This window comes from Triturus cristatus, chromosome 5_2 (genome assembly GCF_964204655.1).
Source record: "Triturus cristatus chromosome 5_2, aTriCri1.1, whole genome shotgun sequence".
NCBI lineage: Eukaryota > Metazoa > Chordata > Amphibia > Caudata > Salamandridae > Triturus > Triturus cristatus.
The window spans coordinates 1,127,014,521-1,127,032,219 of record NC_140588.1 but is presented as its reverse complement, the minus strand read 5'-3'; the positions used below and the strand labels follow the sequence as shown (position 1 = coordinate 1,127,032,219).

The window sequence follows — 17,699 nt, the reverse complement described above, 5'->3', positions numbered from 1 at the left end:
ATTGTAATAAAGTAAATATTAATTGTTTTATTTATGTGTATATTTGATAATTAATTATTGATGAGTATTTAATTTGTATTCATTGGTGATTCATTTTTATTAATTGCTAATTAATATGTTTCAATGGTAATTAATTGTTATTAATTGGTAATTATTTTTAATTCATTTCTTATTGGTATTGATAATTAATGTAATCTTATTTTAAAATTAAATCATTACTTTTCCTACTTTTGCACTCTCAGGAGTGGGAATACTATTTTGTACCCTCCCGCTAACCAACTCTTTCCCCACTGTTGCATTCACTGGAGTGGGAATAGTAATTTGTACCCCTACGCTATCCAACGCTTTCCCTACTGTTGCACTCACTGGAGTGGAAATAGTAAATTTTCCCTTCCTGCTATCCAACGCTTTCCCTACTGTTGCACTCTCTGGAGTGGGAATAGTACATTTTATCCTCCCGCTATCCAACGCTTTCCCTACTGTTGCACTCTTTAAAGTGGGAATAGTAATTTTTACCCCTACGCTATCCAATGTTTTCCCTACTGTTGCACTCACTGGAGTGGGAATAGTAATTTTTCCATTCCCGCTATCCAACGCTTTCCCTACTGTTGCACTCTCTGGAGTGGGAATGGTAATTTTACCCTCCCGCTATCCAACGCTTTCCCTACTGTTGCACTCATTGGAGTGGGAATAGTAATTTTCACCCCTACGCTATGCAACGGTTTCCCTACTGTTGCACTCACTGGCGTGGGAATAGTAATTTTTACCCCTACGCTATCCAACGCTTTCCCTACTGTTGCACTCATTGGAGTGGGAATAGTAATTTTTCTCTTCCTGCTATCCAACGCTGTCCCTAGTGTTACACTCTTTGGAGTGGGAAATAGTAATTTTTACCCCTACACTATCCAGCATTTTCTCTACTGTTGCATTCACTGGAGTGGGAATAGTAATTTGTACCCCCTACGCTATCCAACGCTTTCCCTACTGTTGCACTCACTGGAGTGGGAATTGTAATTTTTCCCTTCTTGCTATCCAACGCTTTCCCTACTGTTGCACTCTCTGGAGTGGGAATAGTACATTTTATCCTCCCGCTATCCAACGCTTTCCCTACTGTTGCACTCTTTGGAGTGGGAATAGTAAATTTTCCCTTCCTGCTATCCAACGCTTTCCCTACTGTTGCACTCTCTGGAGTGGGAATAGTACATTTTATCCTCCCGCTATCCAACGCTTTCCCTACTGTTGCACTCTTTAGAGTGGGAATAGTAATTTTTACCCCTACGCTATGCAACGTTTTCCCTACTGTTGCACTCACTGGCGTGGGAAGAGTAATTTTTACCCCTACGCTATCCAACGCTTTCCCTACTGTTGCACTCATTGGAGTGGGAATAGTAATTTTTCTCTTCCTGCTATCCAATACTTTCTGTACTGTTGCACTCTCTGGAGTGGGAATAGTACTTTGTACCCCTACGCTATCCAATGCTTTCCCTACTGTTGGAGTGGGAATAGTATTTTTTCCCTTCCCGCTATCCAACGATTTCCCTACTGTTGCACTCTCTGGAGTGGGAATAGTAATTTTAACTCTCCCGCTATCCAATGCTTTCCCTACTGTTGCACTCTTTGGACTGGGAATAGCAATTTTTACCCCTACGCTATCCAACATTTTCCCTACTGTTGCACTCACTGGAGTGGGAATTGTAATTTTTCCATTCCCGCTATCCAACGCTTTCCCTACTGTTGCACTCTCTGGAGCGGGAATAGTAGTTTTTACCCTCCCGCTATCCAACGCTTTCCCTACTGTGGCACTCGCTGGAGTGAGAATAGTAATTTTTACCCCTACGCTATCCAATGCTTTCCCTACTGTTGCACTCTCTGGAGTGGGAATAGTATTTTTTACCCTCCCGCTATCCAACGTTTACCCTACTGTTGCACTCTCTGGAGTGGGAATTGTAATTTTTACCCCTACGCTATCCAACGCTTTCCCTACTGTTACACTCTCTGGAGTGGGAATAGTAATTTTTACCCCTACGCTATCCAACACTTTCCCTACTGTTGCACTCACTGGAGTGGGAATAGTAATTTTTACGCTCTCACTATCTAACAAAATCTCTACTTTTTTTACATTACTTTTATTATGTTTACATTTTAAGCTTTTTTATATTATATTATGTATGTTTTAATTAATAGTTTTTAATATTTAATTACTTTCATATTATTTTTAATACATTTTAAAAAATCGACATTTTAGCTAAATGTATTTTAACATTCTATATTTTGGAATCGATATTTTAGTACTTACCTGTTTGTAGATAGGGAGTCGATATTCTGTTCTTCTATATTTTGGCGTCGATATTTTGGGCATTCTATATTATGTCCCTCGATATTTAGTCACTGAACCAAGATTATGAACCAGTCTCTGGAGATGGGTGTGGTTCCAGTGGCATGGAAGCATGCCATAATTAAACCCCTGCTTAAAAAAGCCAATGCAGGCCCAGCGCAACTAGGGAACTACCACCCCATTTCGATGCTGCCATTCATCAGTAAGCTACTGGAAAAACACATTAATAGATCATTGGAAACAAACTGCTGTCACTACTCCACCCAGATGGGATTCTGTGCACAACATGGCACTGAGTCTGCGCTGTTGACGGTGGTGGAGGAACTCAGAATGTCATTAGATCGGAGAAGCTCAGCAGCTTTACTACCCTTGGACCTAAGTGCAGCCTTCGACATCTCAGCCTTCGGTCTACAAGGTGCCAACTTACAGTGGCTGACTTCACTCTTGGAGGGAAGAACTTTCCAAGTTATGGAAAGCAAATTCTTCTCTAACGCAATGTCCCTAACATGTGGGGTGCCACAGTGTTCCTCGCTGAGTCCCACACTGTTCACTGTTTTTATGGAGCCATTATCTTGGATTGCCCAAGATTTTGACATCTCTATGACCTCCTACACTGATGATACGCAGTTGGTGATTTCTTTAGACCCTAGAACCAACGGGGACAGGTTATATCCCGGTATCAAGAAAGTCATGGAATGGATGACCAACAGCTGCTTAAAACTAAAAGGGGACAAAATACAGTTAATGATCCTCAGGAAAAAGACAATTCCTAGGCCATCTATAAGTTGCCCTAATTGCCTGGGCGGACCACCCATGACTAAAGAATACATAGAGAGCCTGGCTCAAAAAAGACCTATCAATGACAATTCAAGTCAAAAAAGTATTTGGCACCTGTTTCGGACTACTCAAAATTCTCTGGAAAATCCTAGATCGGATACACCATAGAAAGACTGTAGTCCATTCTATGGTCACATCACGTCTGGACTATGGAAACTCACTATTCCTAGGGGCACCAAAATACGTGATCAACAGACTTCAGGTGGTCCAGAACATGGCAGCTAGGCTGCTGTGTAAGGCCGCAGCTTGGGAGTCAGCCAAAAAGCCCCTTAAAGAACTTCATTGGCTCCCGGTGGAGGCCAGAATCAAGGCGCTGGTACTAACGCACGGAGCACTATGCAATAGGGACCCTTGAAAAATTTGAAACTTGGTGTCCCCATATGTTCCAAATAGGAATCTGAGATCAAGCTCTGAAGGACTTTGAAAACCATCAGTGTCAGGAAAGCGAGGTGGGGAGGCCGGCCCTTCTCCGACCTAGCACCCAAACTCTGGAACTCTCTACCATGTGAATCACGGATCATGACAGTAGAGAATATAATCAGGCTTTATTATAAGGATCTCTGGAGAGAGAGACCAGGTTAGACCACCACCCTAAGATGGACGCTGAGGCAGAATACCTTATTCATTAGCAAGACAAGGAAACAGCCTTGGACAGAAGGAGAAATAATAACAGAAAACAGTGCTCTGCTGAGGCAAGCAATATGAGCACTGAGGACTAACCCAGGCACAGTCTAATATGGATTGCTAAATACAAAATGGATGCATACTGGCTAACTAAAGCTTACATGCTGTGAGGATAACTCAGTGGGTTGCATAACGTGAATGCAAATGTATGTTTTTTAGCCACACACTGCTAATCTGAAATAACACAGGAGAGTCATCATAGGAAAGGGAATTTTAAATCTAACACAATAGAATGCTGCTCATGAGAGAATATTAGTTTGTAAGCTGTAGTGTGCACAGAGTATATTGGATCCCCAGAGGTTTTACAGAGGTGAAAGGAGATTATACCTTACTCTCGTTTGTGGTAGTGTGGTTAAGCAGTTAGGCCTATCAGAGGTCTATGTTAAGCCTTTGTTGTACACAGCCAGGAAAGAAATGATTGCACACACCCTGAAAGACTGAATCCAAGACCAATTGTTTTGTATAAAAATATAGCTTTGTTAAGTTTATTTCTAGAACTAAGAGAAACTCAGTTGCAGATCAGTGCCAATTAAATTTTTTAACATAGCAATACTTTTCAGGCACAATAGGAATTGTGTAGCAAAAGAAATAAAGGTACTTTACAGTAGTACTGAAAATACTTTGATGGATCAAATAACAGTGATAGATCTTAGCACATGCTAAAGATAGACACTTAGGGCAAATTGGAAGAAATGCAATGCAATCCTATTGGAGGAAACCAGTTATGCACATTTACAGGTAAGTACTTGACTTACACATCCAGTCTTGGGGCTTTAGCCCAACCCTAGAAGAGGGTCAGATCAAGGTTGGTATTTCACCACCAGCAGCACAGGGGCAGTCAGGTGCAGCGGTCACTGAACCCAATGTTAGTCAGTGAAGGCTGGGGGCCCCCACAAGAGGTAGAGAATGCAGATAAGTACCCATACTTCCAGGGCACAGGCCCAGGAGATTAAAGCACACACAGTGGTTGTCCACAAGGCAGCACCAACCAAACACCACCTGCGGCACAGTGGTCGCTGGGTGCAGGGTGCAAATCAGCTGCGGGCACCCAAAGCAAGAAAAGGGGAATCTCGGTCACAGAGAGAGGCTGCTGGCTCAGACCAGGAGGCTGTAGGAAGGTGACTACCAGCTGGGAAAGTAAGCTGGGGATGCTGGGGAGCCTCTAGGTGTTGGACTTTCTTTACTGGAACTGGTCACATTCAGGGGGACCCTTCGCGATGCGGCTGCAGAAGTCTTAGTGGTATCCAGGAGAAGTCAGCCAACAGTGGATTCAAGATCAGGAGCTCTGAGGAGACTTCACTGGACAGGTGAGCCACTCAGACTTGGGACGTCGCCGTTGGGTACAGAGTGGGCAGCTGTCACAGTTCTAGCTCGATCCAGAGTCCTTGGAGTAGATTTCTTCATGACACGTCTGCTGTCCACAGGAGATTGGAGCATTTTTCAAAGGCTGCAGTCCTCCCAGGGTTTTCAGAGGTCACTGGCTGCAAGACAGGTCACCTTATTGTTGCAGGCTCTTCGAGACAGGCTGATAGGGCTGGGCCAAGGCAGTCACTGTCTTCAGGCTTCTCTACAGTTTCTTCTTCCTTCTTAGGTCATCACAGATCTAATGATCAAGGTTCAAGGGTGCCACTAAATACTGAATTTATGTGCATTACAAGTACTGGCAGGTAGTAGCCAATGGGCTACTTGCCTTTAGGGTGACTACATCCATTATGTGCCCCCTCCCTTTGTGGAGGAGGCATCCCCTAACCTGATTGGCTATCCATCCATCCAACATGGAATATTTTCCAAGGAGGGGGCTACTTCAGCTCTGGACACCATAAGGTCGGTCCTGGCTGAGAGGGGACACACCTCTCCTAACTCCTAATTTTACTGCCGACCTTGCCACCAAAAGTGAGGATTGGTCGGGGGCGGGCATCTCCACTAGCTGGATTGGCACCAGCTAGCATAACAAAGGGCAGGAAGCCTTTGAGGCTCACTGCCCTGAATGCTGCTCCTCCTTGGAGATAGATGAGAAGCACCTCAACCCCACGCAGGCTTTGTTTCTGACGCATGAGAGCACAAGAGTTCCCACCTCAGGGGGTCAGAAGCATGTCTGTGTGTGTCAGGCTGGTGCAGACCAGTCAGCTGTGCACTAAGGAGTTGTTGTTTTTTGCAGTTGGCATCTCTAAGATGCCCTCTAAGTACATTTTATTATAAATGCAAAACTGGCCTTAGTTTGGGTTCATTGTGATGAAACGTTTGATACCAAACTTCTTAGCATTCAGTAAAGCCACCATGAAGCTGTGGAGTTTGTAATGCCAAACTCACAGCTCATGTACTAAATATGGCTTAACTGCACTAACCATGTCTAAGAATGGACTTAGACACTGTAGGGGCACACTGCTCATGCAGCTATGCCCACACATGTGGTATAGTGCACCCTACCATAGGCTTTGAGGCCAGCTAGAGGCACGACTTACCTATGCCACAGGCAGTGCTGGTGAGCATGGCATACAGGGGTGTGCACCAAAAACACACAGTTGCCATGGTAGTGTGTATGTGTTAGATGAGGGGTCTCTGAGGATGGCAAAATATATGCTGCAGTCCTTAGAGACCCTGTCTGGTCATAAGGCCCTTAGTACCAGTGGTACCTTCTACAAGTGACTTATATGTAGGCCAAAGGTATGCCCATTGTGGGAAGAACATTTTGGGAATGAACACAGGCACTGGGAACCTAAGTGGCAAGGCCCCAGTGCACATTCAGTCAAAGGGCATCAGATATCTGGCAAAAAGTGTGGGGTAACCATGCAAAAAGTGGTGCTTTCCGACAACAACCATTGTAAGAAATTGGGTTACTGGTTGAGGGTGGTAAAACCATACTCAAGCATAAATCCAAAATCTTGACAGGATGAAGTCACATGCAAGCCCCCACAATTAACCCATGCTTAACCCTCTGGTAGCTTTGCATAGAAGCAGTCAGGCTTAATGTCTAAAGTATTTATGCAGTATCACACAAGAAAAATCTGTCAATTTTAGAAAGTTTAAGGAAAACTTCATAAATAATTTCAGAGCTAAACATCAAAACTCAATCAGTAGACGCAGAGACATGGAATTTTAAAGATTTTAAGTGAAAACAGTATATGAAAGCACAAAACACAAACAGAAGGTTTTCACTACCAGGACATGTAAAATTTAAAAGTACATGTCCAGTAATTTAATTACAATGCACCCTGCTTCATGGACTACAAAAGACCTACCTTAGGGGAAATTAAATGTAATACATAGTGAGTTTAAGGCTTGGCAAGTCGAAATGGCAGCTTCAACCAGCCAGCATTCTGCAATGGCAGGCCTGAGACATGTTTTAAGTGGCGACTCCAGAGGATGTCACATTAAATGCTGCAGCCCTCTAGAAGCATTTAATTTGCCAACCCTGGGAAGATGAAACACCACTTTACCGGGGACTTATGGGTAACATAAATATTCCAATCAGATCTGAGCCATTTTATCATATTTCCGAAAGTGAGCACTGGTGAGCAGTGGTACAGTGCACAGAGCCCTAGGGGCAGCAAAAACAAAGTACTAGAAAATGGGAGGGTGAGAGCAGGCAGTTTGGGAGAAGACCACCCTAAGGCTGACAGGTCGAACAACCATGTTGTAGAAGTTTTCTAAAGATGCTTATCGTAGGAGCACAGCTCAAGTGTTTCTGTATCAAACTACATGTCCTAGGAGCCAGACTCCTCTGTGCTCCTCGGTGTGCTCTGCAATCACCGCAGCTGAACATAGGAAGGTTCCAGAAGGTTGGAAAGAGCTTCTCTAAAGAAGCCGTTGCTGCTCAGCTCGGACATCTAAAGATATATATTTTTATGAAGGCTGAAACTAGTCTTGCATTGCCTGTGTTTGGGTTCAGAGAGGACCTGGCTTGGCAGTTTAGGCTGTTCTCTTCCTATTGGAGCAGGGCCAAGGCAGATTTGTTATAGGGATTGATCCAATCTGAGGTGGTATGGTGGGCAGAAAAAGTATGGAATGGGATGCGGCCCAGGTAATTATCAGTGGCTGAGATTATCTCATGCATTCCATCCATCACTTTTTGTAGACCTCATTGTGATGCCCTAAGTGTGATGGGTATGCTAAAATGAGAGTGTGCTGCTGTTTTTGTTTATAAACCAGGGTAGTCACATTACTTGTAATTCCAGAACAAGGGGCCGTTTCATTCTCTGAAACAACTAGTGTGGCTGGTCGTATTCCACTTAGACATTTCTGGGTTTGCAATTCATATCTAAGTGTCTAGTACTGAGAAGGCAGGTTTATTCAATTGTACCCTTGTGTAGCCAACTTTGGGGGAATAAATGTTTCAAGCACAAGTAAGAAATAATCTGAGGGCTCTTGAGAAATTTTCTCCCAAATTGCTGATAATGGAAAATTATAATCTTGTGAAATAATGGGCATTTCCATTTCTTATGTGTTACTGAGGTAAGGTTGAATAAAAGCAAGCCCCTCACAAAGACACCTGTAGGCAGTTGATATTAAATTGATAAAGTGCACATCAAAGGGCTTGGCAATAACCAGAGTGGATCAATTTTATATCAGCCTTATATGTGTATTGTCAAATGTCCATGCAAATAGTCCTTACTTTGCTTTGCACACATTACAATACACAGTATTTTGCTTTGTGCCACTCTGTACTTTCACACAGAACTTACTGTTATTTTGTGTTCTGTATTTTCCTGTGGTTTAGTCTGAACACCTTAGACAAGGTCAAACACATACTCTTTGTCATATAGGTATACACAGACAGGCAAATACACAGACGAGATCGCAACTACACCTGAGATGTAGAACCCTCATCTGTGCATGCTAAGGTATGGTGTCTGTGGCAAACACCCAGAGATCTTTTGATATATAATCACTTTTCTTCTGTAGAAAGGGAGAGGGGTTAGTTTACCCTGTCCTATATTATGACAGCTCATTTTATGAATTACGGATTACTCACTATGCTGACCATTTTTGTGTTAGGCATTTCCGCTACTCATTGTGGCATGTATACGGCACACCAGAGCACAATAGTAAATATAAATATTTTAAACTTTTCTCATGTCTCTGTCAGACCTTATTGTGGACTAGTACGAGTGTGAGAGCGAAAGGGTGTGTTCTGTCACTGCGATTCCTGAGAGGGTCACAAGTGTTGTGTTCTAGGGTGTCTAATCACATGTTCCTCTGTGAGTCAGTAGGAGGACAAGTAACATACTATAGCTAGTGAGTTCCGGGCTCATTGGTACTAAGGGGGTAGTATAACTCAGACCCTACCTACTAAGGTTCAATGGCCCCAAGCATAGTTCTGTGCTTTTGCTGAATCCCTGCAACAGTATTGATTTGTTCTTTGGATGTCTGCAAGTCTGGGTATGAGGAATGAGTGAATGGATGAGTGGGTGACTAGCGTTGAATGGGGCTAATTCACTTGTGACCTGTTTGTATTCATTGCTCATTAAAGTAAAAATGATTGGAAATACGAGAGTATCAACAAAGGGCAAAGGAAGAGGAACCACCCCTGGGATCTATGTGTGCTCTGCCTGCCAAGATCCGGTAAGGGTACCACTATCTACCGCCCATCTGCTCCTTGGAAGCTGTAATCTCTCTACAACTATCATTGTACCTCTTCTCTATCAATAAAGAAAACAGAGAGTAGACAAGAGAAAATGGAATCTAAGGTAATGGGAGATAATGGACATTAATCTTATGACAATCAGGCAGGTCTGCTTCCTTTTATCCTACTGAATGGTACACTCTGGAACACACAGTGCCTGATTTACAAAGATAAGCCTACACTTTTGTGTGAGTATAGTAATTTTGGGTGTTCACAAACTGTGTTTGTTACTTTGCAAATAGTGTTTTACAACTGTGGAGACTCTTGAGGGGTTCACTGCTATGGGTCAGGCAGTCTGCTCTTGGGACAGAGTTTTTTACTCTTCGGCCTGAAAGTTCAGTCTCCAATGCAGAGCACTCTCCAGAGAAAAAGATCGGACAGGTGGAGCTGTAAGACTCTGTACATAGACCCTAATTCAGAAACTACATTTCAGATATCTGTTTTAGTATTAAAAAAGTAGCACAAAGTGGTATTCACAAACTATGTGCAGAGTCTCAAGCCTTTTATCTATGCAATTCTACTACAAAACTGTCACTGTAGTAGTCAATAAATGAAGAACACAGAAGATTCAAAGAAAAAGACCAAAACTTGAGATTAAATGTGAGCGGTAGTGAGAGGATTAACACCTTCCTCTGGGAAGGACTTGGGGGCATATTATCAAGAAACGGTGTTAAAATTATCGGCGCATTAGCGGCAGAAAACTGCAGCTAAAGCGGCGATAACGGGCTTGATAATATGCCGTAGAGACTTCCCATAGAAGCCCATGTTCTGGTGTCAACAGGGGCTTCTATGAGAATTCTCTGTGGCATATTATAAAGCCCATTATCATCGCTTTAGCGGCAGTTTCCTGCCGCTAAAGCAGCGATAATTTTAACGCCCTGCTTGATAATATGCCCCTTGGAGTGTTGTTTACAGAGTCCATTTATCTAGTTACTACTAGGCAAAGACAAAATAAAGGAATGAAGTAAAACAGCCTACATGGTGGTTTGTTGGTAATACAAAAACCTTATATATGGAATTTTGAGTTTTTCATCTAAAGTTTACATAAAAGTAGCATTATTTAAATTTTTGGATGTACTCATATAATTTTTTTACATTTTTGGTTTGTGGTAAGAAGCTTTGGTAGATGATATGAAAGTAATATACCTGTTAATTCGTAGGCTTCTACATGTGTCAAACATGGTGTAAGTTTTTTTTTGTTCCAACATTTCAACTTTGTTTTAAAAATTACTGATTTGCTGTGCTGCCCTACACCAAATACTATAAATGAGGGCCCTGATTCCCCCACCCATCAGCAGAACCTTGTTAGCCCAACAGCCAATCACAGCCAAGCTGAATACATAACAACGAGCGAGTGTAAACACACTTTTCTGAGCTTTTGCCATGCCTGTGAATGTGTTTGTGGGTTTTCCCATTGTTTTGAGCAGCTCTAGGGAGGAGGAGGAAGAGAAGAACAGAGAGGACTATCAGTCAAAAGATTAAGATCTCTGGGATGGGAAGCCAAGATGTAATTTCCAGAGTCCTCTTCACATCTGATGTCATCTTGACACGGTTCCGGAGTGGGAGCAGGATCTTTATTCTGATAAGCTACTCTCAGGCTCCTTCAGCCATCTGTGAATATAGAACATGCTTAACATTGTATTGCCATTGGATCTTTTCAGAGGGTATCCGCTGACATTTTTAGGTATCTCACAACCACGCCAGTGACAAGGCTTGCATCAGGTCCAGAGATGCATCAACAAAGAGTGAATCTCTACATAGGCATGCCACAGTCACTGATGGGAGGGCAAAGGGTTTCAATGGAATGTAAGTCAATTTCCCACTTCCCACATCTGTCATGTGCTTTTCATGTAACCCTTCAGCCACCTCACCTCACAGCAGGATCTTTTCCTCAACAGACACATCTGGCACTAAGTCAGCATGCAGGATGTGTGTGATGCCAGGGCTGCTTCACTAATGTTCACACTGTGCTTCCAGGCAGCTCACACAACAACTTTATTTTCCATCTAGTCACGTCTTGCATGTTGCTTAGTGGGTGGTGACATTAGTATAAGTACTATTAAGAAAGTATCGATGAGCAGAACATTTCTCATTCTCTTCCCCTTTACCTAACGTTTGATTATAATCGAGCGGACGTGATACAGTGGGGTACAGTGTGCTTTGGCTTGAAATGGTATGATATGGTATAGTATGGTATGCTTTGGCATGGTTCACTACCCTCTGGTAACCTTATGAAGCACCAAGTCATAAGTCATTCCATATGATGCATTTTTCATAACATGAGTCATGGTTTTAGTTCCTCACTCTGTATCTGTTCTTCCCCCAGGCTCCCAGTTCCTTCTGCAGTGAGAGCTGCCTCCCTGGGTTCAGGCAGTCTGTGAGGAAAGGCTGGCCTGTCTGCTGCTTTGACTGTGTCCCCTGCTCTGCGGATGAGATTTCAAATGAGACCGGTGAGTACCCTTTGAGTCTGATAAACACACGTCACTAGTGCTCCTAGGAGTGAGACGAGGTCGCGTTTGGAAGATTTCAAGACTCAAGCAGATCCATAGAGTATCACTAATATCTGTCAGACTGTCATATTTATGGAATTATTTACCAAAATCATTGAAAAACATTTCAAAACTGTACACTTGGTGGAGTTCTTCCAGGGGATTCAGTGACCACTGAAGCCTCTTGAGAGTCAGTAGAACACATTGAGTAACTAAACATGGTGTGTTATTCCCCATCAGTCATGTTGTGCTCTGGAAAACCTTCTAAAGATCTGATAAGAAAACTTTGCATCATTGGATCGTATGAAATACTAGCTGTGCATGAGCAAAACTCAGAACTTTGACACGAAGTTGAATATCATCTTTATTTATTTATTCATGTATTTATTTATTTTGCTTTTATTTGCTGTGTATCAGACCCAAGGGAGTAGCACCTCTCTTTACAAGGACAGCAACATTACAGAAATACAGTTGATTGTACAACAGCAAATGTGCAGACTCATAAAAAAATGTTTGCAGGGTGATAAAGAATAGATAAAAATGCTATGTTAATATATAAAGTGGAACAGGCATGATCACAAAAGTAAAGTGGAATACAACAAACTATAAGGCATTCAGGAGTTTCTGGATAAGGTAACAACCCCCTCCGTGTCTCAGGAACAAAAAACAGATCTTAATCAGGAGATTACAAGAGAGGAAGTCATAAAATCCATAAAAAGTTTAAAAAAAGGAAAAGCGGCTGATCCAGACGCTCTCCCAAATGAACTTTCTGTAACTTTAAGAGAAGCACTGGCCACTCCCTTGACGGAACTCCTGAATGATATCTTTCTGGGGAAAAAAGATCTCCCAGACTCCTGAAATGACGCAGTAATTAGGATCTTATTAAAACCAGGGAAGGACACAGTCAAATGTGGGTCTTACAGACCAATCTCACTTTTAAACGTAGATTATAAGATATATACACAAATATTGGCTAAAAGATTAGAAGGAGTGGCAGGGTCCTTGATTCATCCAAACCAAATGTACAAATGAACCCATGAACTCATAAGTGCTATAGACGTAGCCATTCACCAACCCGACCCCTTGGCAATTATAACGTCTGACGCCGCAAAAGCATTTGATAGGGTTAGCTGGCCTTTTTTTAATGCAACCCTTGCAAAATTTAACCTTGGGGATAATTTTAAAGATGCAATAAAACAGATCTATAACAACCCCTCAGCCAAAGTCCTAGTAAATGACTGTCTCACAGATAAAATAAAGATAAAGTGAGGCACAAGAAAAGGGTGACCTCTTCCTTCATTACTTTTTAACTTTTATATAGAGCCCCTAGCGTGTCTCTTAAGGAATGAAGAGGGGATGCTACCTTTTGAACATCAAAGGTTGGAGAAAAAAGTACCATTATATGCGGATGATTTAATGGTATTTACTAGTGACCTAGCTGTCTCTCTACCCAAAATAGAAGATAATATAGACCAGTTTGGGAAAGTCTCAGAATATCTGGTGAATCAAACTACATCTGAAATCCTCGAGTGGAATGCCAACTCCGGAAACCCAATGGTGAAAGAAAAAATAAAATATCTGGATATCGACCTCCTAAAGGATATAGAGGGAATAGCTAGCATGAACTTCGACAGAGTTCATAAAGAGGTAAGGAAACTGCTTAAAGCATGGGGAGGTCTGCAGCTGTCTTTAATGGGGAGATCCATCATCATTAAAATGAATGTACTACCAAAGTTTACGTATCTGTTTAGTTCTATTCCGTTGGATTTCAAGATAGAGCAGAAAAAAAACTACAAGGGGAGTTAGGTTGTTTCATCTGGGCCGCTAAGGTGGTAAGGAGTGGCTGGAAGAAGTTAAGAAGGAGCAAGCACAGGGAGGAATGGCAAGCCCTGACATCCTCGAATATTGCAGAGCCTTCCAATTAAAAAATATCAGGATGCTACTGGTCAGCTGGGAGTCGTGGCCGGTATATCTGAAAGCCTTAGTCAATTCAGCAGGAAACCACTTTCTTTATAAATTTGGTCATCCCAAGTATTTCAAGAAAATTAAACTAAAGACCCTAAGGTCGGTCGCAAAAATCTGGTATGGAATAAGAAAAAATTTAAAAATCCCATATTTCCGCAAGTTTGCGCCAATCTGGGACTCCCTAGGAACACTGTAATGTCTGAAGTACAAGTTAGAAATCCCCCTGAGGGAAGGAAACATCAGTAATTGGGGACAGCTAATAGAACACAACTTGATCATAGAGTGGGAGACCCTTAACGAAAAGACCCAGGGCACGCTAGCAAGATTCAAATACTACCAACTCACTAGTAGGTTTAGACACCAAAAGGAAGATCAAACTGGGGATGATAACATTGAGGAAAAGCTACTAAACATTAAGACCTTCATTCTGGTACTGGGCCCTTATTCAAGCCGGCGAAAGTGAATACAGAGCTCCGAGTGAGATCTGGGGGAAAGCCCTGCCGGAGATAGATATCCTCCATCAGTGGCAAGCATCAATGGAAACTCGTTGCCGTGTGGTAAAATCCACACCCCTCAGGAAAAAGCACCTGTTTACTGCTCCGAGATCATACTGGACACCAAAAAGGCTGACTAAGATCAACAGCCATAAGGTAAAATGCTGCCCCAAATGTGCACCTGCATATGTTCCGGTACTGTGCACAGTTGGAGGAATTCTGGAGAAAGACCGGTAAGACACTATCCAAGCTGTTGGAACAGCCGGTGGAGGTAAGCTTGGAAACTGTCATTTTTGGGATTAATCAGCATAACCCTAACTACCCTAAACTGAGTAAAGATCAGGAGAATATTCTCTTCCAATTATTATTGCTAGCCAGAAGAGAAATATGTATCAAATGGGTGAAAGATGTGCCACCAACACATAGTGAATGGCTGGCCTCCATACAAAGGGTGTATACGCAGGACAGAAAAGGGAAAACGAGTACAAGGTTTAGATTCTGAAATATTTGGGAGCACAACAATCAAACAAGCAACATACTGTTCAAAGATTAAGGCAATTGCAATAAAGATTTCAAGCTGGGTCTTGAATTGTGTAATCAACATAACTAGCTCCCTCCTTTACCAATCTTGCGCCTGGAAGTGGACAAAAGGGGCCTCAACGGTCAGGGCAAAGGTCAATCTCCATGCATATAATGCAATCACCCAGGAGATCCGCCTTAATGGGAATAGATGAGTTAAGGGGCCCCTGACTCCTCCAACTCCTTAAAAATTGCTCAATGAGGACAAAAAAAAAAAAAAGAACGCGACCCGATCACAGAGATGGTAAAGAGGCTATTCCCCATGCGAGAAACAAATACAAGATTGACAAATAGGAACACAAATAGGAAGCAGGAAAAAGAGATTGATAGCAAATCCAAATAATGGTAAGCAATGGTTGGGATGCAAACCCCAGCTGTCTGATAGGCTCAACCTAGGAGTAAGAAAAATGCTTCCTGAAAGCAAAAGGGAGGTGTGAGCCACAGTGTCAAGAAGCATTCTGAAGGCAAACAAGCAACACCCAGAGATCTTGACTGTCTTCAAACTAAGAAGCTTTGTTTGGCCTCGAGAAGGTATGCAGGGAAAGGAATAAGGGGAACATGGGTGCATCCATTCATCACAGCAGAGCATCAAGGGGGATTTTCATTAGGTGTGGTAAGTTTTTCAGTTTTAGGAATATTATTCACCTTAGTAATGTATGTCTGTATTAATGCTTTAATCATTACTTTGCTCCTTGTAATACGCATGTATAGACTGAGATAACATGTAATATTGATTTGTGTATATATATATATATATATTGTTGTCAAGGACTCAGTTTAGGCTGGGAACTGTTTCACATAAAATCACCCTAATATCATGTCATGTAGATGTGTGAGTCTCCAGTCTGTATCTCTGCTTCTTAAAGTAGCTTTCATTAAGGAAACTAATGAGACATCTTTCTTTGACCCCAAGAGAACACAGCAAAGGCAACTAAGGGGCGATTCTTTGTGTCACAAGGGCTGCAGTTTCTCCCTAAGATCCATTTGAGAATTCCTAAGTACAGAGATTGTGATCAGTAACCAACTCCCTTCTTTTCTTCAGATTCCCCTGACTGCTGGCCTTGTCCTGAAGACCACTGGCCCAACGAGGAGAGAACCCGATGTGATCCAACAACTGTCGAGTTCCTGTCCCTTGAGGAGCCTTTGGGAATCACACTTTCGTGCCTCACCGTCCTCCTCTTCCTACTCACTGTTCTTGTTCTCTGCATCTTCAAGAAGTACGAGGACACGCCAATTGTCAAAGCAAACAACCGAGAACTCAGCTATGTGCTTCTCATCGCCCTCATGCTCTGCTTCCTCTCTCCCTTCTTCTTCATTGGCCATCCCATGAGAGTGTCCTGCATGATCCGTCAAAACTCATTTGGAATTATCTTTTCCATCAGCATTTCCACCATTCTGGCCAAGACCATCACTGTGATTATAGCGTTTAATGCCCGCGATCCCACCAGCCTCTTTTCAAGGTGGCTTGGGACCAGAGTCCCCAGTGGGGTGGTCCTTCTGTGTTCATTTGTTCCAGTCCTGATATGTACAGTCTGGATGCTTCTAGATCCTCCATTCCCAGTGAAGATACAGATGGGGGACACCACCATCATCCAGTGTGACGAGGGCTCTGTTCTCTTCTTCTACCTGATGTTGGGATATTTAGGCTTGTTGGCCACTGTCAGCTTTGTGATTGCATTTTACGCCCGTAATTTGCCTCAGAGCTTTAACGAGGCCAATCTCCTCACCTTCAGTATGCTTGTGTTTCTGGCTGTCTGGACGTCTTTCATTCCAGCGTATCTCAGCACAAATGGAAAGTATTTGGTGGCCGTGGAGATCTTTGCCATCTTGTCTTCAAGTGCAGGACTCCTGGGGTGTATCTTTATTCCTAAATGTTGCATCATCCTTTGGAGGCCGGATTTGAATACAAAACAGTATTTAATGCAAAGGCCTATTTCGAAATGACAAAAAAAACCTGCAATTAATGTTTAAAAAATTATATGTTCGAGGCATATGAGCTGCAGATTATACACTGTGCATAGATCGCCATCTGGTGTTGGGCCCGGATGTTTGCAGTTTGTTTTTCTTCTTGGACCACGTTTGGAAGTCACGAGTTCAGTGACTCCTCCTTCGGTCTGTACTGCGCATGGGCTTCGGCTCCATCCTCAGATTGTTTTTTCTGCCATCGGGCTCGGATGTAATACTTCGTGCTCCGGCTTCGAACATCTCCAGTTCGACCTTCGACGAAAAATCCTCGTCCATCGAGATTCTTCAGACAGAATCATCTTCTCTATCTCTCTCTTCGGCACTTCCTCGATTCCAGGCATCGGCAGCGGCCTTCGGGCCTATCTCGACTCCGGTCTCGGCCGATGGAAAGGACTCCCTTTAAGAAGTGCCCAAAATGTGGGTCTAAATTTCCCCACACCGATCTACATCAGGTGTGCAACCTCTGCCTCTCTCCCGAACACGATGCCCGAGACTGCCCCGCCTGCAAGTCTTTTCGATCGAAAAAGACTATTCGGGATCGACGAGCTCGACGCACCATGGCGCACTCATCGACCTCGGCTCCACCTGACATCTTCGGAGAAGACACCGGAGCTTCGGGACAGCAGCACACCGAACAGGAGGACGACATCATCAGCGCTTCCGAGGCTGACGACTCTGACGTGGAGGAGATCACACCGGCGCAGAGGGTTGTGAGTACCCTACCCCCT

At 43.0% G+C, this 17,699-nt stretch overlaps 1 protein-coding gene across 1 annotated transcript in view; it reads left to right on the top strand.

Moving 5' to 3' along the window:
* The window catches only part of LOC146829886 (vomeronasal type-2 receptor 116-like), a 77,495-nt gene extending 60,545 nt beyond the window's left edge, over window positions 1-16,950 (top strand). Inside the window, exons 3-4 of the mRNA XM_085606561.1 lie at window positions 11,806-11,929; window positions 16,049-16,950. Coding sequence (XP_085462687.1) covers window positions 11,806-11,929; window positions 16,049-16,950 — 1,026 coding nt within the window. The remainder of the gene's footprint in view (window positions 1-11,805; window positions 11,930-16,048) is intronic.
* The last annotated feature ends 749 nt before the right edge of the window (window positions 16,951-17,699 follow it).